Raw genomic sequence first — 21,678 nt, 5'->3', positions numbered from 1 at the left:
GATTAAGAAGTTTGCTGGGATACGATGGAAGCAGGTGGAAGAAGACAAGGTTAATTCGAGAGACATGGGAGAGGTTAGGTTAGGTTAGGTTAGTCGGGGTTTAACGTCCCAAAGCAACTACAGGCTATGAGAGACGCCGTAGTGAAGGGCTCCGGAAATTTCGACCACCTGGGGTTCTTTAGCGTGCACTGACATCGCACAGCACACGGGCCTCTAGAATTTCGCCTTCATCGAAATTCAGCCGCCGCAGCCGGGATCGAACCCGCGTCTTTCGGGTCAGCAGCCGAGCGCCGTAACCACTGAGCCACCGCGGCGGGCAGACATGGGAGAGGCCTTTTGCCTGCAGTGGGCATAGTCAGGCTGATGTTGATTCTTATCTTTAATAAACCGCTACTACTTACTACTGTTAACAATACTAATACTACTACCAGGTGCCCAGAACGGCTGCATTTATGCTGCGGGAAGAAGGTGCGCCGTAACAATCGGAGTGTCTTAATGAGTTGGCCATGTGTTTTTACGGGCTCTACGTGGCTACATGGAGTGGAGACTTTCAAGCGGAGCGGGAGGGGGAGGGCGGAGTACATCGAAATAGCCACAGTACTCAGGAAAGTGTGTAGTTTTTGGTAATGTAGATTGACACAGGAGTAGGGAGGAAGTGAGCACGCCGAAGCAGTCACATATAACGCACATATAGCGTCGTTAATAACATGCGTACCGCAGCCTGTGGGATGATTCAATGTCGCCCCCAGAGCAAAATGGCGCCACAAGCAATCACCACAGGAAGAACAGATCGACAGTTGTTAATAAAATCCCAGCCGCTGTGAATAGAAAAAATGGCTGAGGCTTAACTTGGTTAAGCCTGGAGAATGCGAAGCATCATCGTGTCGCGTAATTTGGAGGCGCACAACCACAGCGACGGCGCGAGGTGGGCCCCCGTTTCTCCACTGTCGTGACGTCATCGTGTCACGTGGTGCGACGTCATGTATCACGTGATTTGGAGGCGCACAACCACAGCGACGGCGCGAGGTGGGCGCCCGTTTCTCCACTGTCGTGACGTCATCGTGTCACGTGGTGTGACGTCATGTATCACGTGATTTGGAGGCGCATAACCACGGTGAAGGGCTGAAGTGGTAGCTAAAGTAGTATGCTTCGCATAAAAAGTTGAATGGTACGGCAAAAGAGCGCTAACGGACGGGACGGAAGAAGGCGAGACAGACACATGCGCTGACTTCCATCCTGTCCTTCAGCACTGTTTCGTCCTACCATTCAACATGAACCAACCAGCCTGACTCAGCCCTCTCCTTGAACAGAAAAAGTGCTTTCGAACTTTGCAATCCTTGCATCAAGTGCTCAACAGTTTTCTTGTGTCAATTAATATGTTCACCCTGATCAGGCGAAGCGCATGATAATCTTTGTAGCCTCCTGAGAATGAAACCCGAAATCTCGCACGTAAATGTTCCAGAACTTTTTACTTGAACAACAAATTGAAGTTCGTGCTAAGCTCCCAATCTGCGCGAGAGGCTTTGCACCTTTACATTTTCGCTTGGTCGTCTTTATCACTTGTGCTAAAGCATCTCCCCCGGCAAGATAACAGCTTATTTTCGCCGTGATAAGCGGCTGGGCAGCGTAGGAGTTCGTAGAACATAAAATTCTGCCTCATATGCGCGCACCGTGTGCATAGGAACGCCTGTTTGGCCAGCTTATCGACCGACGACACTGTTGCTTGTGTTTATCTGTGGAAGCACAGGCGCGTCTGCTAGTATACGCGCCTTACCACATGCTTGGAGAAGCCTCCTAAGAGGAGAAAAACTTTCGTGGCCAGAATGTAAACAAAATGCTACAAAAGGTCACAGCAGCTACTGCTCAGGGCGTGGTGTTTAGCGCCCCAGGTGTGCATCCGGAGGTCTGTGTTTACTTTGCCATCGCTCTCGCAGTTTACCATTGCTGCATGTGCTGCTTTCCCTAAGCAAACATCCCCTTGAATAGAACTTATCAGGAAGGCTCGAGGTCTGCTGCCCCGTGGCTCTTATAAAAGAGTGCTGAAGTGCTAGCAAGTTCGAGATATGCGTGTACGAGGAGGCGTGCGTTTATGAATTTATGAAGTCACAGCAAGGACCTAGTTTTCAGAGCCCCAACAGGTCTTTCTGCCCATAGATTTCGGGTACTGGACCTTAGAAACGGTAGCAGGTATAGGCATCAACAATAGTGCCACCGGCTTGACAGGCTCCTCTGAGGACTTCATTCCTCCAAAAAGTGAGCAGACATACTGCGTAAACGTGAAAGTTTCAAATTTCGGCTAAAATATACCAATACCACCACCCAAGCGCTTCAGCCGCCTACTTTTACATAACCTGAGGGCCGTTGCGGGCATCAGGCAGGCGGCATTCTTGACACAAAACACTGCAGAGTCGCAAGGAAACACAAGGCGCTAAAAATGTCAGTAAGCAGGCAAAGAGGCCAAGTAGCGTATGCACGGATAAAAAAAGGAGTTGATGAAAAAGGTTACATAAATCGAGATAATTATATATGTAACAGAAAAAAGGAATACAGCAGAAGAAATTTGGAAAGGATAACAAGAATGAAACAATCGAAAGTCGCGAAATATGTAAAAATATATGCTTGCGGTTTAGCATTGCTAACCATAAAATATTGCGCTAAAGCCGGTTTTTGCATGTGGACACCACCTCCAAGCAGCTGCAAGTGCGACTGAAAACGCGTTTACTTTCCTTTCGTGACTGGCGAGCAGATGGAAGTTGATGAAGGCGACTACGTCCAGTGCACAAAACGAGAGTGGGCTGCAGTCTAACACGAGGCGTAATCGGCTGGGGCGTTAACATAGTGCTCTCGTGCAGTGGCCAGCGAAGCTGGTGCGTTCACTCCATCTCGGGTTCGAAACCCAGTCGCGGCAATATTTATTTTATTTCTGCAGGTTAGCAAAGATCCCCAGCATTCATAGTTTCGTTTAGTTCTCGCCACTTCCCACATTAGATGACTAACTTCAGAGGCTCCACCCTACACACGTAATTTCTAGGTTATGGGGCCAATATCGTTTTCACACTGAAATCTAAACTTTCAAATCATGCAACGTTGCCACAAGAAAATATAAAAATGAGAAAAAAAACATCATTGAAGCTTAGAAGATTCTAAATATTCTGGGAGGGCTGCATGAAAGAATGACGATTCTGGAATAATGGCAGTACTAGAAGAAAGCGAATTCGACTCTTTTATAGACAGAACCAAAGGTTATTTCAGGTACCGTTCCGTCCGAGAAACATTGAGTTTATTCTTCTTGGCATTGAGATATGAGACACCGGAAAGATGTCTGAAGTTGTAAAGGGGGTGTAAGCATCGTAGAGAATGTGGAAAAAAGATAAACGGCTGAACATTCTGCGCATGCCTATAGTGGAGTGAGATGTAGTGTGCCTCCAGTGCGGTTACATTTTGATGCCTAGAGCATGTTGAAAGAAGGAGGATTTTTAGGATTTCCTTAGTGAAATACTTTTGAAAAATCTATCTATTTACCTATTACTGGTGTTTTCTTAATAAAAAATGAATGAGTATTTCTTTTTGAGATATAAAAGCTGTATCAGTGGACGGATGCCGTCTGAAACCGTGCTAAAAATCATACAGCAATTTATTTTAATTTAGGCATGATGTCATCCATATATGTATTAATTTTTCAATGCCTTTTGAGAATACAGGCAATATTGAAAGAGGGCAATAATTATGAAGGTTATTTATTTCACCTTGTTTGAATATAGGCACCACCACGTCTTACATTTTTGGAAATACAACACTTAAAAATATTTTATAAGACTTAAAAGAAAATTTGACGAGACCAGGCAAATAAAGCCCATATTTTACAGAGGCTATCTGAATTCACTTTGAATCTATCGATTTGCCGTTTTAATTAGGTCTAGATGAAAACCCTTCTTCACAGTCTCATCAACAGGAAAAAAATGAGCTCGAACTAAAGACATATCAATCAGCATCTGAAGTCAAGACGCTAACGGGCTTATGACTTTCGCTACTCTTCAGTACGAAAAGTTCCTAGAATGGTAATTTACATATAAAGAAAGACTATTTTTGTAGAGACGACAAGTTTATTAGAAATTTCCCGCTTCTCGCTGCGCTTTCTCTAATTAAGCTGTAACCTAATATCAAAAAACGGTAGCCACTAATGAGCCACTAAAGAGCTCCCGTCAAATCTCCAGACGAAACGCTTGAACAACTAATTATGTAGGCTGTATGGGCAACCTTCGTCAAAAGTTTGGAGCCCAAAGGAGTTGGCGTTTGGGCCTAGCCGCGAGAGTCGTTATCGATATGCAGCGCTCTGAACCTCTTCAAGGTTTCAAGGTAAAAAAAAACTCTGAACCTCTCGACTGCGAAGATTAGGACTTCTACGGACGCTACAGGAACCCCACTACATGGCTTGTAAACAAACCCCTGGGCTCCAGTCTTTTGAAGAAGGCTGTACATACGTGGAATATATTCTGTTATCAACATGCGCATGTTTTTCTGTTGCAGATCTCGAAACGGAGGCTGAAATGAAATTTCCGAATTTCGCTCAGTGGAACAATTATGAGAAAAACGAATATGTGAAGTGTGGCACACATTATAGACTACATTATAAAACGCCCCCCCCCCCCCCCCTCCCTACAGTTCCAGAAAGAAGAAATGCACGGACAAATAAAAAAATCTGACAGAAACAAGCAATACAAAAAAGTTAGATTTATAGCTGCGCACTTGGAAACAGAGACCTCACCGCAAGGATAGAAGGCAGCGGAAGTGGCATGAAAAACATTGCCATCGAGCATTGCGCCCGACAGAACGGCAAAGCCACCTGTGGCTAGTTTGAAGCTGAGTAGTTGTGTAGCCTTCGTTCGTGTCAAGGCGGCACTTTTTCAGTGTCTTTTCTTTTACTGCTTCACTATAGAGAAAAGGCGGGAAAACGGGTTTCTTTACAATACAAAACAACAATAAATTAATTAACAAATTAAGTAATTAACAAATGTCGAGGGGAAGTCTCATTCCGCTTTTTGCTGCACTTGCATTGCTTTACCTCACTGATTTTCTCCGATTTCAGTTCCATCACTAGTTTGCTTTTTGCTGATTGTGGAAGTGAATTGGTGTACTCAGTGTAAGACTAAAACTTAGAATGAACGTGATGATGAGGAGTACAGTACACAGCTTTGCAATGCCCTTATAGCGCTCACTCATATGTATAGGTTTCACGAAAATAAGAGCCCATATGCGAACAGGGATCCACCAAAGGGACACCGGTAGTGGGCTTAGGGCTGTGAGTGCGGCATCTAAGGCTGACCGAGTAGGAAAGGGGGGGCTCTTTCATGAAAAGCACGTAGAGATGCCTTCGAGTCTGTACAGACTGTGTATGGAGGCGGGGTGGTAAGGTGGTGGAGTGTTGGATGGCATCGGTGATTCTGTGCACTTCTAGGGCGAGAGTGGTGGGTGGAGAGGTATGCAGGCCGGTTGTGTGAGTGCTGGTAGTGGGGAGAGAAGGGTGGAGGACGATGGCTGCTGCGGAGCCCGCGGTTTCCGTGAGGCAGGCGCTGGCTCACCAGCTTGCCTGCGAGACTGCACACCGGGCGCCGGGGATCCCATGGACGAGCCCACCGACGGTGCACGCGGTCAGGGCTTACAAATTAACTGCTCAATAATACTACATGCAGCAAAAATCGGACTCAGCTGATTTACCACCGCCACACCCAATCATATCGATCCGTAGATCTCGCATCCTTCGCCGAATACAATTTAATCTGCTTCATGAGCCAGCCAAACTATTTGTACCGGTACACTTCCACACCTCAGTGCCCAAACTGTCCACACGCATATGCAGAAATAGAACAGTGCTTACACATTGCCACACAGAATTCCAGCCCCCGGCCCATCCTTCCCCCCCGCTCCGATTCCCATATGGCTCACCTACCGAGACTTGAACGTGCAGCGCCCTCGTCACCTTGGCCCAGAACGTTTTAAACGCCTGATATAAAGGCTGCTTTAGTAAGCGTGTCTCACCGCCACAAAACTAAACTAAAGCTATATGGTTAGGATCTAACTGCCAAACCGTTATCTGAGTAAACTGTCTACTTGTTCTGAATGCAGAGTACTGACGTGAATAATCATAAGTAACTATACATTGCCAAATTTCTGACAGTCTTCTCTTGTAACCTAACTTGGATCTCTCGAGCTGCGAGCTTGAAATCAGTTGCCAAGAAAATACTCTCGAAAGAATTTTTAGCCTCTTGCTATTAAAGAGAGGAAAACATCATGAAGCTGGGAATGTCCTTGAAATTTAGCACAAAAAGCATTTTAGGCTCTTTCTGTGTCCTTCGCACTATAATCCAATTCTTGACACCCACAAAAGAAAAGTGGACCTCCTGAGGCATCCTCTGTGACGGGATCTCATCTCGCCCGATACCTTCGCAATGGCTAGCTCGGTCGACGTCCACGGTTGACATTCGGTCAACACAAGACACGATGCATGGGCACGAAACAATTTTCTCTCCTCGGTCATGAAGATTGATGAGACGCACAGAGAGAGATGACATGTCACTTCGCTGTCGAAACCACGCTGTCAGGCCCAATCTTCTCAGATGGGGGGCTCTTGGAAGGTGAGGGAGAGAAGCCGCCTTCACTTGAAAGCTGTCGACGTGGAAGCCGCTGTGAATAACTTCACTGCAGGTTTCGTTGTTGTACGTCTCAAGGACACGCCAACGTCACACTAGGGCAGTTGGTCATGTATACTGGAAGGCGCAGAAATGTCAGAACGACGCAAAGCCCTCCGCTGTTAAGGTTCACCTGTTCTTGGAGCGCACTTGCTAGCTTCTGAATTCCTCAAAACACTAAAGCATTGAACTAAGCTTAGAGGCTGAACACGTTAATAAGCGAGAGCTGTTTTACTGCGCTTATCGGCTAAGCTTGGCTAAGTGTAGTTTTAGTACGTAAGCACTAATCCGATGGGTGCGAAGTTCCCTGAGCAAAATCGTCCACTGTCTGTGCGTGCAGCGCCAGCGCTCCGTCCCGCGGCACTGCCCGCTCTTTGTCGTCTTCAACATGGCATTAGTCCCGTTGTTCTGATTCCAGAAAAATTATCTTTTGCGTGTCCGCAGCTGGCGTTCAGTTCCGGGGCACTGCTCGCTCATCTTCGTCTTCTACGTAGCAAAAATCCGTGCTTTCGCACTGACTAGAATGTATTTTGGTTTTGTAGAAGTAACTGCAAGCGTCCTTGATTGCTTATCACAGGAAGTACAAGCCATAAACAGCTATGCCGACGACAGCATAAGGCAGCGGCGGCTGCCTCACGCTGACGCCAGTTTGCGCTTTCTGCACCCCCGCTGCTGTGTGATCGTCCAAGCGCGAGCCCCTTAGTACAACACCCTCCTGCGCTTGGCAACACGCTCTCCGTCGTTAGCGGCCGATGCCGTCGAAGGTCCGGGTACAGCCAAGCCCGACTCTTCTCGCCGTCGCTTACGATGTACGCTGGCGTCAAGTCGCGCCGATGCTCGGTGTGATCCCGGCGTAAACCGGATTTGCATTCGGCAGCGCACACGGCAGGCTCTCCTCTGCGTCGACGCTGTACTTCCCGGGGGCGAGCGCGGACCTCGTCCTTCTGCTGCGAATTGGCCATTTCACTAGCAAGCATGGAGTAGCGCACTGTGATGTCGTGTAGAGTTCAAGTGCAGTATGTCATGCTGCGTTCGGTGCCACCTGCGGATGAGCTTGACGCTCGCCATCTACGGCTCCTCGGCTGTAGCGCGAGTGTGCTGTGACCTTATACTTGCTGTGCTCCAGCTAATCACGATCCTTGAGGAACCACACGGGGAAGACTCCAAAAAGCAGCTCTCGCTGTAACAGTGTCGTTTTGTATCAAGTGAAGAAACGCATCTATATTGAAAAAAAAAACAATACAAAACAAAAGGGCATATGGCTTATTGTTAATCATATCGTCTTCGCTCACCAGCGTTGTTGCTGAAGCCAATCAGCAAAATTTGGTGGTTTCCATTAGATTGCTATTTCCTTAGACTCATACCTCTGCAGCTCTCATTGTCAGCGAGCTTGGCGCTGGCGACCGTGTAAGAACGCAATGCGTAATTGGCGCCTGGCTAAGTGTGGCCAGCGGACATCCAGGCTGTAGTCGGAAGCAAGGATGCAATCTGTGTTCAACAAGGCTTCAAAAATTTTGCCACCGCGAAAGCTGCGACACACAAAATTTTCCGCGCGCTTCATGCGCACTGAAATTGCAAGTAATCGCTCCGCAGCCTGAACAGCAGAGTCACCAAATACACAAGGAATCCACACACGCACAAGGCATCACACGATGAAATACGTGAAGCAATGGATGCACGGACGCACGGCTCTCTTGACAAGAACTTATCTTTTAGAGAATATGTTAAGCAGTATTCTTGCATTGTGAAGGAAATTAATTGGTGCAATCCTGGATCTTACCTGGATCTTTACAGTCTCGTGATTTTTTCTGGCTTTTTTCCTATTTTGGACGTCGAACTGGCATTTGCCCTTGAAGGCTCCGGATTCTGTATTTACAATGGCGTTGACCGCTCAATAGCACAGGCTTCGCACTGAGCGATTTTCTCTTTGTCGACGTCTCTAAAAAAGCTGTCCCACAGAGCGTTTTTTTTTTCCAGCAGAAATTCGTATCGTACTTTTTCCTTAGTAAGGGATGTGTGTTTCGCATGGTGTTTAACCTCCTGTCTTGGGCGACCATCATGACATGGAAGCATTCATAGCTAAAATGATGGGAAGTTAAGCGATTCGAAATTGCTTTTCTAACGTTACCCATCTTGATGATGAGGAAGGGACTATCAGTTCCGTTTATTTTAACCGAAACACTAAACAATGGGCGAAAAACTAAGAGGGAAAGTAGAGACGATACCAAGAAAGGAAGGAATTCCCATGTGAACGGACCAGTTCTTAATTGCCACCAATTCTCTACCTTCTTTTATTTTACAGTATGTTTTGCTACAGTATTCAAACAGCTTTATGAGGAGGCATTTCCTTTAAGAGAGACTAAATGCAATAGGAAATGCAGAAAACCATGGATTGACAACGAGCTGTTAAAAAGAATAAAAGAGCGAGAACGACTTTTTGCTGCTTTTATAAAGACAAGGAATCCGGAGTACTTAATAAAATTTAAAAAGGTAAGAAACAGACTGACCCGGGATGTAAAATTAGCACGCGAAAATTATTATGAGAACAAATTCAGTACTATTCTTAATGACCCCAAAAAGGTCTGGAAAACTCTAAATGAACTGCTTCCTCATAAAAAAGAAAGCCCTGTTTCTGAGATAAGCGATGGCGGAACAATATACACCGGAGTTTCACTCGCGAATAAGTTTAACCAACATTTCTTGAAAAGTGGATCCTCAAGTGCTTCGGACACTTGCAACCCTACGTATAGATCGTATATCTCCGCTAGTATAAGCAGGTCTTTATTTTTCACACCTACAGATGAGACAGAAATATGCGATCTTCTTTCCAAGTTAAAGAACTCGGCAGCTTGTGGTATCGACGGTATAAAAGCACAGCCTGTCAAAACAGTTGCCGCATTCATTAGTAAACCCCTTTCATACATGTGCAATCTGATATTATCAAATGGTATCTTTCCAGACGAATTAAAAATCGCGAAAGTATCCGTGATATTTAAAGGTGGTGACAGGAATGACATTAACAACTACAGGCCCATTTCTATCTTGCCAGTTTTTTCAAAAGTAGTCGAACAGGTGATTAATAAACGTTTATTAAGTTTCTGCAATATAAATAACATTCTGACCGATAAACAGTACGGGTTTCGAAAACAACAATGTACGGAAACAGCACTACTACGCATTAAAGAAAAAATAGTTAGCAACTTTGAGAATAAACTGTTCACAATAGGAATATTTCTTGACTTTAAAAAGGCGTTCGACTCTATCAAACACGATATCTTATTGCTAAAGTTAAGTGAGTATGGCATAAGGGGAATTGCACTTAACCTAGTGAAAAGCTATTTAAGTAATCGACTACAGTGCACAGAAATACTTAAATCGAGATCCGCACTAGGAGATATCAAATATGGTGTCCCACAAGGTTCTATTCTCGGTCCGCTCCTTTTTCTTTTGTACATAAATGACATTATTAACGTGCCCCTAACAGCAGACATCATACTATATGTTGATGACACTAACGTATTTTTTTCTGGTGCAAACTTATCTAATGTTCAGCGCGAAGCTAACATTTGGCTAAAGAACATTTCTGAATGGCTAAGAATAAATAAATTAGAACTTAACATTAAGAAAACAAAGTACATTGTTTTTCGCCCTCGTGGTAAGCATATTGATGAAAACATAGCGCTAAAATATAACGGTGAGACCATTGAGCGCTCCATTTCTCATAAATTTCTGGGAGTTTTGTTTGAAGAAAACTTGAACTGGTCAAATCATATCGACAGCATAAAAACCAGTATTGTGAGATCTATTGGTATTATTAATAAGTTAAGAAACTTGCTACCCCAACAACTGAAAATTCAGCTTTATTATAGTCTAGTGCATTCACGCCTTCAATACTGTTTATCCGTTTGGGGAACTACAACAAAAACCAACTTAGATAGGTTATATACATTACAGAAACGAATAGTACGCATTATAGAAAATGCACCTTACAGGACTCATTCTGCCCCACTTTTCAAGAAGAACACTGTGCTAACTATCGAAAACCTGTTAAACAGAAAAACTGCAATTGCCATATTCCGCGCAGTCAAGCTTAATGAAACTGAATTTTTCCGAAAATATCTGCTGAAAGAACACAGCTACAACACAAGGTGCACAGCTTACAACATATGTAAAATACGCACAAATTATGGCATGCAAAAGCAATCCTTTGTTATACCCGATTTGTTAAATCGTCACCCAGCCATCATGACAATTGTAAATCAATCACCGTCCATAGGGGTTTTCAAAAAGAAGTTGAATGCCTACTTAATGTCATAGTAGAAAGGACTTGACTTCGTACATTTCTTGCTTTTTGAGTGCTAGTTTCTTACCTTTGCATCACGTTTTGTATCGCTGCATGTTTTTTTTTCTTTTTTTTTCGTTTTTTCACCTGTAATTCAGTGCCTGCAACCGTTTTCATGTCCACTTTTTCCTTTCTTTTCCTTCACCGTATGCTGAGGTGCTGTGTGTATTGAGAGGCTGACACTCGTCAGGCACCTGTGCCTTTTTGTCAGCCTCTTAGACAGACCTGTACATTTGTATCACGTCTGCCTGAAATAAATAAACTTCAAACATGTACCGCAACACGAATTTCGATATCTTTCAGTTCAGAAAACATCACTTGGTCGACTTGGGAGCCACCGGCAGCCGCACCCTGACACTGCCTGGCAAAGCGGGGCAAGTGCAGAACACGGTAATCACACCACAGACAAACAGAGACCCCACCCAGGCATTAATAAATCCTCGCTACCCCGGGCAGTCGTTCACAAGCAGTCAATGTGCGCAGCGAGTGGTGCATAGGAAGCCTCCCAAGGAATAACATCTACGGCCTTTGGTTTGGTTTGGTTTGTGGGGTTTAACGTCCCAAAGCGACTAAGGCTTTGAGAGACGCCTTAGTGGAGGGCTCCGGAAATTTCGACCACCTGGGGTTCTTTAACGTGCACTGACATCGCACAGTACACGGGCCTCTAGAATTTCTCCTCCAAAGAAATTCCAGCCGCCGCGGCCAGGATCGAACCCGCGTCTTTTGGGTCAGCAGCTCATCTACGGCCTTTGTAAGCGCAAGCTCGCTGCCAGCAGAAAAGCGCTTATTAGTTAAGTGTAGCTGAAACTGTTTCGTAATGAACGCCTGAAGCAATTCCGCGAAAATCAGTAGGATCCTGAGCCCCTGCTTGCGAGACTAACACGATGCTACAGGCTAATGCCTTGCATCGCTCAGAGTAGCTGCTCCCTTGTGCTCCTTGGAGGCAATTCCTCTGGGAACGGGGGCTTACACCGATGCGCAGTCGAGGTTGGTCTCCATGAGCAGCTTGAGTCTCGACTAGCTGAGCACCTTTTCCCCCTCCCAGATATATCTCGGTTTCTTCTCCGGCATCCCGGCTAACTCGAATGGAAATACACACTGGACACGACAGCCCCTCGCGGCCTTAAGCCTCTTACACGCTGATATGCCAGCTGAGTGTCCGCAAGAAATCGACGCAGGCCTGGGCGTAGAGGTAATGCCGTCTATCGTGCGAATAATGGCAGCGACGAGCAATGAGGTGGCGCTTCCCAGTAATCAACGGTCCCGCCAGACGTGCACGAAATTGCTGCGCGTCTTCATGATGCAGACCATTTGGTGGATAGAATAAGAGAGCGAGCAAATGTGTAGTGCTTCTACGGTAAACGGACCTTCGGGTCTTCTTTCGTACCGTGCCGCTCACGGTAAGGTGGCTACTTTATAGTCCCGCATATTCAAACGCCACAGGAGAAAACAAATACAAACCTTGGATTGGTGCAGTGTTTAGGGGAATCCCCAAAGGTGAAGTAGGTGGAGTAACAAGTGAGTAATTACTCATCAGCATTCACCCAATCGCAGCCATACAGCTGCAAAGGTAATATACAGAATTTACACAGAAACTTCGGCAGTTAAAAAAAATGTCCTGGTCCTGGGTTCGAACCCGGGGCCATCGCCTCAGCGGGATTTTTTTTCTTTATTGCATGCAAGTACACCCACCCTTACAGGTGTCAAGCCCGACTTAACCAGGTCGCATCCCGCAATCCCTCATACACAGTCACACCAGCAACCTGCTGTCATTCCTCCCGCACATCAAAATTCTGGGAGGCACAAACATGCACCAAATAAAGGAAGCCAAGGAGGAGGGCGATCCTGCGCAGCACATACCCCCGCACACTGCTCTCTGAACAGGGACATCGATGTACAGTCTTTGTCAAAAGTAACCAGGCTCCATGGTTTTGCTTCTCATTCGTATAACAGAGCCCTCACAGCTTCTATAAACATCAAAAAGTTCTTTGAAGGTGAGAACAGGGGTTCTTCTTGCCATACACAGATTTAGATAGTGATGGCTGGCATAATAGCCTTAATATACGACGGAGAAGAAAAACGTGCAGCCTGGTTACTTTTGAGAAAGACTGTACATGGCGGATCCGCGTGGCGATCTGTCACGCGGCCACTCCACAGGCTAAACAGTCCCATGAGCAATAGAAGATCACTTGGAACCTTGAAACCCCCCAAAGCAGGCAAAAATCTTATAGTACACGGCGTAGTCTCAATGTCATCTTTGACAGACCGATAAAAAAAATGCCCCCCCCCCCCCAAAAAAAAAACAACAAAAAAACACGGCATCCAGATAAAACACAAAACCATTGAGTAGTTTCTGGCTACTGACAGAGGCTACAGTTCACTGACCATGGCGCAAACATCCCTTTTGCACTAAGCAATATTTTGACAGGTAAGGCTGAAGTGTGAAGTTTGCGCGCTTTTATTGTCATTGACAAACCTCCTGCGCATTGATCGGGAAATTTTACTGCTGGGATTTGAATTGTTTATGCAACAATGGGGTTCAATCAGTATATCACGGAAGTTATGGCCCCAATTCTTCTGCTCTCACTCAGCTAACCGGGAAAGCCAGCATATGGTAGCACGAAAGTGAATTTGTTCCCTCTCACCATGCTCATGCATATGGGGCAATGTACGCAGGGTGCATGTGGTTTTGCGAGAAAAAAAAATATGTTCCAAAGCGTCTAGAATTCCTTTACTGGTTTTTTTTTCTTACATTGCAATCGCCACGGTGGCAGCTTTCAATGTACCAACTTACTTCCTCAGAGCACCCTTCCGTCGAGTCATTCATCTTTGCCTGCCCGAACTAAAAGCTTATGACCTCAGGACACTTTTCAACACATGCACAGCCTAAGGACTGTTGCAGGGAGTCTAGAATTTGATTTTCTATAAATTTTGCCTGTGTTCACCTCACTTTAAGGATTTTTTTTTTCAATAAAATTTTTTGGTCTGAGTTTGCAGTTTCCGTTGAAGTGTTTGAGTTGCGCCACCAGAACGCCTTCAAAACCGTAAATTTAACTCCAGCGCATCAGAGTACTCAAACAAGACGTGCCAGTGCGGTGCAGATAACAGCGAAGAGGAAATGCAGGTTAATTATTGGCGGACAAAATTACGCACAGCTGGGAGGTATTCTGGAGACCGTGCCCTAGGGGCGTCTCTAAACGGAACAGTGACCATTGAACAGGAAGATCACCGTCTCATTGGTTCACCTCGCAGACTTGCACGGGACGCATCGCACAGGGCCTGAATGCGCTGCTTCCTTTCGTCGACCTGCTAATGGACGCAGGATGTGAGGCACGTCGTTACCACTCGGGACACTTCTGCGTGAACGGCTTGATTAGAGCGTAGTGTTTTTCCACAATGCGCGATCTATTTGCGACGCTTTTTGAGCAGGCATAGCCGTGGTGAAAGCATGGCGGAGTAGGTGTACCGGAAAAACAGGCTGCATTACACGCGTTCTCAGTCAGCGCCGCAGCTTCAAATCAAGTCAGTCACTCCGGTGTTTTCATCCTACAGCATACAAATGTATGTTGGGGGATGACTCGAGAGCACAGACGGCGTACGTTTAAATTAAAACAAAAACTTTTTTTTTTTGCCTGACGGTCGCTCTCTAATGCCGAAACCTTCCTGAGCATTACTCAGTGACTCACACACTTTTCTGCCATTCCGTACAACCAGAATAGCCGCGTTTGGAAAACCATATGGCGAGCAAACAGAGCTGATTTTTTTCAGCTAGTCTTCACACGCAATACTCAACAATCAGCTTATTCCTGGACAGCAGTAAGTCAACGTAAAGGGGTATAGAGTACGCTTTATTGAACGCTAGTACGCTTTATTTTAGTGTGTAAGCACTAATCCGATGCGTACCAACGCCGAGCAAGATTGTCCGTTGCCTGTTCGCACTGTCTGTTCCCCTAGCGCGAGCACTCGATCCCGCGGCACTGCCCACTCTTAGTCGGCTTCTAGGCAGCAAAAATCCGTGCTTTCGCACTGATTCGATTGTAGTAAACATTATTTGCAGTTTTCTGTACTTCTCTTACCTGACGGGAGAAGCACAATTTCTTCAGTTCTATTTTAATATTTTGAAATTTTTTTCCTTCTGCTTAGAGGAAGACACCATACATAAGGGCACATATTTGTACGTACGGTTTGTGTAGCTACCGACACCAACCCAAGTCACTGACTGTGTTCGAATGACCCCGACACCTGGCGTGCGTGACGAACAAGCCTTTTGCACACAAATACTCGCCCAAACTACTTCACGCCATTTAAACTATTTTCCAGCTACCAGCCTAGCAAGAACTTCTCAAGAATTGTCATCCCGGGTGTACCTAAAAATGCGTGAGAGTCATTTCACCCCGTCGCCTGAGAGTGGGAGTCAAATAATGTGTTCATTAGAATACACGTCTCCCAATTACCATCTTTGACTTAGCGCTCACATTCAGTAATGGAACCATGGCACGGTTATCGCACTGTGATATCCGGCGTGATATACCAACGTACACGGGGTATCACCGGGGTCTTGCATCGCGAAATAGCGATGTACTGTGGATCATCGTTATATTTTTGTTGTGTTTGATCTGTTGATCTGTTATTAGAAGAACCAGGACTCAGTGAAGGGTGCTTTTCCCACATTTGTCTACTCAGAGTAGAAAGCTACTGACCAGTATGCTTCACATTTACCCAGTAATTTATTTTAGAGGGCTTGTAGTCTATGAATAATGCAATAGACCTCATGATTCTAACGAAAAAATTACATTAACGTGAATATTCTCTAAAAGATCATATTCCTTATAATTAAAAAAGAGAGAGAATGTGGGCCAAAACAATTTGAATGAGCTCTGTGTTGAAGTTGGCTAGAATGAAGTCCTAAATATGCCGTAATATACATGGGAAGTGCCATTGTTTGGTGCAAATAAATTTGTATATTTTTGACTCTGGAATAAGCTACTTAAAACGAATGTGAAGAAAAACGTTCAGAAGGTATAAGAGAAAGAAAAAAAATCCATCTAGTTACAGCGGTTATAGCTTCAAAGATCGGAGAGCACGGGAAATTAAAGAGGAAAACTATATACAGGCAGCAGCAGCAGCAAAAAAAAAATAAGAATAAGAATCGGGCTAGGCTAGGTCCGGCTCGATTAATTGCTGAACTGCTCCAAATTTATTTACGAAGCCAGTGATTTGCGAGTTATCGGAATAATTCAAGGGCGCGAATCTGTATTCAGTCTTAGCAACACAAAAAGCGCTGACGACTGCAGCGGGGCCAAAGCTTGTTTCGTTAAAAAGTAGGAAAAGTGTGCGCGCTAAGAGCCCGAAAATATTCCTACTTTTGAGAGAATATCACAACAGTGCTTTTACCGAATTCGTACTCACCAGAAGACTCACATGCTTTTATGAGCAGCTTGCAGCGTTCACCAAATAAATTAGAAGATAGTGCGAAGCACAACTTCGGCTAAATTCCTAAGTGGGTCGCACAATTTTAAAATAATGATTTTCGCAACATGGGGAAATGCTTTCCAGCAACTAGCCGGCAGCGTAAACCGCGATGTCATTCACCGCTCTGCTGCGTCTCTTTTAGAGTAGAAGAATGCTCACAACAAAAAAGATTTAATGCAATAGAGAAGCTTTCACTTAACCACAAGTTTCAAAATGGCCGCGCACGGGCAGTTCTTGCGTACAGTTCGTTCTTTGTTTTATTGCGGTGTTCTTCCCTCCGTAGGTCATTTTCCGTTTGAAAGACGGCGTCAAGGTTGCTCCTTCAGTGTTTGAGTGTGCCGTGGTTTAATCTTTTCTGAAAGAGGCTACAGCTCTTGGGTAGATTGGGAAACCCCTGCTAGTGTTCGTTAATGCATAAGAGCGGTTAAAAAAAGACTGGTGCAATTACTTAAAAGTCAGGTTCGCATGCCTAAAACAGATTGGCTAAACGGTCTAATGCAGGAACGCATTAATCACCATAGCCGATCCACGCCTCCACTCGAAAGCCAACAACACGGCGATAAAGCGGGATCATTTTGCTTTAATTACGCAAAGCAAAAGATCCCCTCGCTTCATCATGGAGTTTTCGGCGAAGTAATCTGGCTTCTTATCCATTAGTCTGTGTCAAGAAGAACACTCTGCGCTCAGTACAGGTATCCTCTGCCCTGTGAAGCATGCATGAAGGCCTGGTTTCAATGACCCTTATGACCAGTTTTCTTTGACAATAGTGGTTACGTGTGTACGATAGCAAAATGTTTCCTTAAGACAAATGGTCAATTTATCCAGTGAAGCGGATAACAGCTTGTATTTTACCACTGGCTATTTTGGCATTTACGGTTTTATGAAAGCCGGTTTTGGCACGAAACGAGATCTACGACTAATGATAACTCTGTACAAATGAAAAAAAAAAAAATGCTGAACCAATTTGAGCATAAACGGTGGCTTGTATTACGAATGTGACAGTTTTCACTCATGCAGTGCGAGCCCTGCCTGCACTGAGCGAGTTTTGCAAACAAACTAATTTTGGTCCTCTAAGCAGCTCGTATTGCAGCTAAATAATAGGGGCCAAGATTGGGAATGCTAAGTAAGCACGTACAAAGCGAGGCCTAATAAAAAGATTTATGACTGGAAGCATGCACAACAAAAATATCTGGGTGAAACCTGCGGACCTAAGCGCAAAAGAGACGTGTATATGAATACGCGCATATGGTTTATTCTACTACGACTATAATTTGGACTCAAAAACATACACTGGAAAACATGGTGTTTGCGGTGCAATACAACTACAGTTTGCTAAAGAATTACACTGACATTACTGACGTATTAAGATTGATTTCCAGCATAGCTGAATGTCTTCTCGAAACAAACCAAGTCCACAACACATGTACATCCTGAGACAATAAAAACCCTTCGTCGCGACAGAGCAGACAGCAACATGGTTTCAAGAGGTGGCGTAAACATTCCTCAACGCGGCAACCCTGCTGAAAAAATACACCTTCACACAGCACTGGAGGCTGTTCAGGCCAGAGTCGTCAGCCATATAAGATAACAGTATATAAGTTGTGTATACCTACCACCTCACCACACTGACACAGTGCAGGACCTTGAAGACTTACCGATTAATTTTTAAAGTGCCATTAGGTAGGGCCCTTAATGCTCACACCCCTTTGAGGGGAAGCAAATGCACTGACACTATAGGAGCTAATTAATTGACGGTATCATCCTCACGATCAATATAAACGGGAAAAAACATTACATGGTGTAGCCAAAGCGCAGGAAAAATGAGCCTCCTAAATTTAGCTTTTACGTCAACATCTGTTTTTAATGATTTTAAATTGGATATATAAAACGGTCCCAGGAAGTGATCTTCTACCATCAGTGATCAGGCACTGAAAAATTCACCTCGCTGCCTAGTCGCTTTTTAGAAGAAATGCCATGTTACAAACCGAATCTTGCGAGGAGTTTAGCATAATTAATGCTCCCGAAAACTAATGAAACATTTTGCACATGCGCAATATCTCTGCAACAATAGCCATATCGCAATCATCAGGACTCGCATGGGAGGAACAGAAGTTGCGGTTAGCGCAAGTTTTACATGAAAAAAAAACAAAGAGAACAAAGGGCGGTGCGTCTTCCATAGGGACCCGACTTAAGATGACTTATTAATATTGTGAAGCTTAGAAAACCATCATCCAGTCCTAGTAGTTGCCAGTTGCCTTGCAAAATCATTTGAAATGTTTTGAGTATCAGACTATGTTTTGAGTATGTTGTTGTTCTTAAGCAGCCATTTGTGAATCGGCTGCCCTCGTCGTTTACCGACAAATCAACGCGACCGAGACAAGTGCTATTAAGGCAACAGTGCGGGAAAAGCATGACTACGGAGCTCAGTGAAAGGGGCGTACAGCTTCTCCGCCGTATGTCAAGGTCGCCAGCCAAGTGGCACGTTCGTTGCTTTTTGTTGCGTGACAGACTTCACACGCCAGAAATGCGGAAGGCAACAAACCGCATTTTTTTGAACGCGTAACAGCTTGTGAAAGCGCTGCCTGTAGTAACAGCAACAATAAATCAACTCGAAAGCGCGTTCTTTTGCCCGCAGCGGCCCTATATAAGAGTGTCACGTCTGGACGAGTGCCAGAGCCGCTCCAGCACCAACCGCTGCCAATATGATCGCTCAGGTAAGCCTTGAAGAGCGTTAAGCCAGCCGCAGCGAGCTGCAACGTTCGCCAAGCGGTCGCCTTAATCGAACATTGGGACATAAGAACACTTTCCTCTATTGCTGCAGAAGTGACTGGCGTGGGATTTTGAGCAGTTATAAGGCAGTTATAATTAAGACGGCATATCGCTATAACAGTGAGAGCACTCATAAGACGAAATTGAGACAAGTCGGACCCGGGTTGTGCATTGATTGCAACTACCTCAGCCAGTTTGCCCTCCAGAACTTTGACGTTCAGTACGGCTTCACGTCTGCCTGCTGAGTACTGACGTGCTACTCGGCGACCTAACAGAGAGCAGCAAATACGGCAAGAATTATGAATATAAAGCCAATCATCTCGTGGTATAAAATTGATTTCAATAAGTGTAAGCCGCTTTCCTCTTTTTTTTTTTTAGCTTTTAGCGCTGCTGGCCATACCAGCCGTGGTTTCTGCCGGAGGCTACGGCGGCTACGGGCACCATGGAGGTTCCAGTAAGACCTACAGGAAGCAAAATGTACGTTCAATGTTTTTACTATGCGCCAGCAACAGTACTTAGCGTTCATTCTAAAGACACTTAAGCCGAATTCACTGCATTTAGAACTTGGATGAGTGTTATTCATGGTTTGGTTCAGAACGTAGAGAGAAAACCTTAGCGGCGTGAAGGACCGGAAATGATTTTCCATTTATTTAATCAAACATAAAATCGTGAGTGGTATTTTCCGCCCCTTTAGTGGTGGTTCAGGTCAATGCAACTTTACCAAATCTCGCTTATTGCAACGCTCGTTAGAACTTATTACCTGCTGAAAGCATCGGACTGTAAATCAGCGTCTACTAATATTCTTTTTTGAACAGCTAATATTATTTTTCAAGCAGTCAGGCACCCTGCAGCACCTATGAGAGGTCAGCATAGCTGATGCTAAACGTGTCGCTATCATCGATGTGTCGGGACAGTGCAATAGACAGCGGACGACGGGAGCATGTGAATGGGGCACAGCGGAAATTAACGACAACAGGATAGTCGTTGCCAGCCAGTGTTACTCCGCTAGTTGTTCGGAGACTAACCAGCTGTCTACTTTGCGTCCCGTTCTTCATTCTTTTAAATTTTATTTTTAGCGGTTTCTCTATGCTAGGCATGGAGTAATAAGCCCGCCAAAAGTTTCTAACTGGCTATTCGCGTTCTCTGTATACAGGACCACGGCCACTACAGCTTCGGCTACGACATCGTCAACGTCTATGGCGCCGTAAACGGACGCCACGAGACCGGCTCCGCATACGGTCCGGTGCACGGCTCCTACTACCTGGGCGACATCGACGGCCGCCACCGGCAGGTGCACTACGTCGCCGACAAGTGGGGCTTCCGCGCCGTCGTCAAGACCAACGAGCCCGGCACCAAGACCAGCCTACCGGCTGCTGCGCCGTACCTGTCAGCCCACGGCAAGGCAGTCCCCGCGTATGGACACGGTGGATACGGAGGCTACGGGGGATACGGCGGACATGGACGTGGTGCCTACGGAGGATATGGGATTGCTGGATATGGACATGGTGGTTACGGACATGGTGGTTATGGTCATGGTGGATATGGCGGATACGTTGGCAACGGGTTTCTCGGTTGAGCCGTTGTGGTGCACATCGTGTTGAGGGCTCTGATTGCTCCAGGCACGCCACACCGTGCGGTAACTGGCGCGTTTGAATAGCGCTTTGTACATCAGGTAGAAGTATTTGCTTACGGTGCACGAACTTTTCGTATTTATCTCCAAATGTGCACGATACAAGGAGATGAAAGAAATTTTCGCAGGTGTGTGTCAGCTGTTGCAGAATACGGTTAACAATGAAGGCCATAGCGCCTGGCAGCAACTCTTGTTACCTAAACGTATTGTACGCCCCTTTTCAGCTCCGCTAACAGAGCTCTTACTTATTGCTGAGGATCTTTGAGAAACCAATCGAGAATCACAGCCGCGAAACAGTGCACTTCCGTCCGAGTCGCTTCAGAAGGGCAGAACGTATTGTGCCTGTGGTGCAGGCTGAAGAATGTAAATAAATAAATAACATATAAGCTGACAGTTGCGAACTGCGTCTGCTATCCCTCTTGCACGCCGGCCCTGCAGCCCGAGACAGCTGCAGTGCTCTAGAAAATGAGGTACAGCGGCGGTTCTTTGGATCGCGCTTTAGAATAGTTTTGTATTTCGTGCATCCTAAATTAGAGTGGTGTACCAGCTCTGCCCCCGGCCATAGCAGCGAACATGGAACATCCTGGGATACCGAAAAGGCCAAGTGAAATTGAATTTTATGGAGGGGGGCAGCTCTGGAAGTATAGTTTTATGGCAGCTATGGAATCAAGGTTGCCAGAAGCGAGATCCTCGCTTACGACAAGCGGAGTTGGCAGATCACGGCCCCATCGGAAGTACTTACTAATTTCTGCGAAATTTCCTTCGTGTGAAATTATAAC

At 45.5% G+C, this 21,678-nt stretch overlaps 1 protein-coding gene across 1 annotated transcript in view; it reads left to right on the top strand.

Annotated features, from left to right (window-relative positions):
- LOC149341857 (uncharacterized) overlaps positions 1–20,845 on the top strand; it is a 108,981-nt gene extending 88,136 nt beyond the window's left edge. The window contains exons 10-11 of the mRNA XM_089546705.1: positions 19,648–19,746; positions 20,423–20,845. Of these exons, the coding sequence (XP_089402831.1) occupies positions 19,648–19,746; positions 20,423–20,845 (522 nt within the window). The remainder of the gene's footprint in view (positions 1–19,647; positions 19,747–20,422) is intronic.
- The last annotated feature ends 833 nt before the right edge of the window (positions 20,846–21,678 follow it).

The sequence above is a fragment of the Amblyomma mixtum genome, chromosome 5 (assembly GCF_055824585.1).
Source record: "Amblyomma mixtum isolate Tamu chromosome 5, ASM5582458v1, whole genome shotgun sequence".
Taxonomy (NCBI): domain Eukaryota; kingdom Metazoa; phylum Arthropoda; class Arachnida; order Ixodida; family Ixodidae; genus Amblyomma; species Amblyomma mixtum.
Note: the sequence above shows the minus strand (reverse complement) of the source record. Positions and strands in the feature narration are given on the sequence as shown.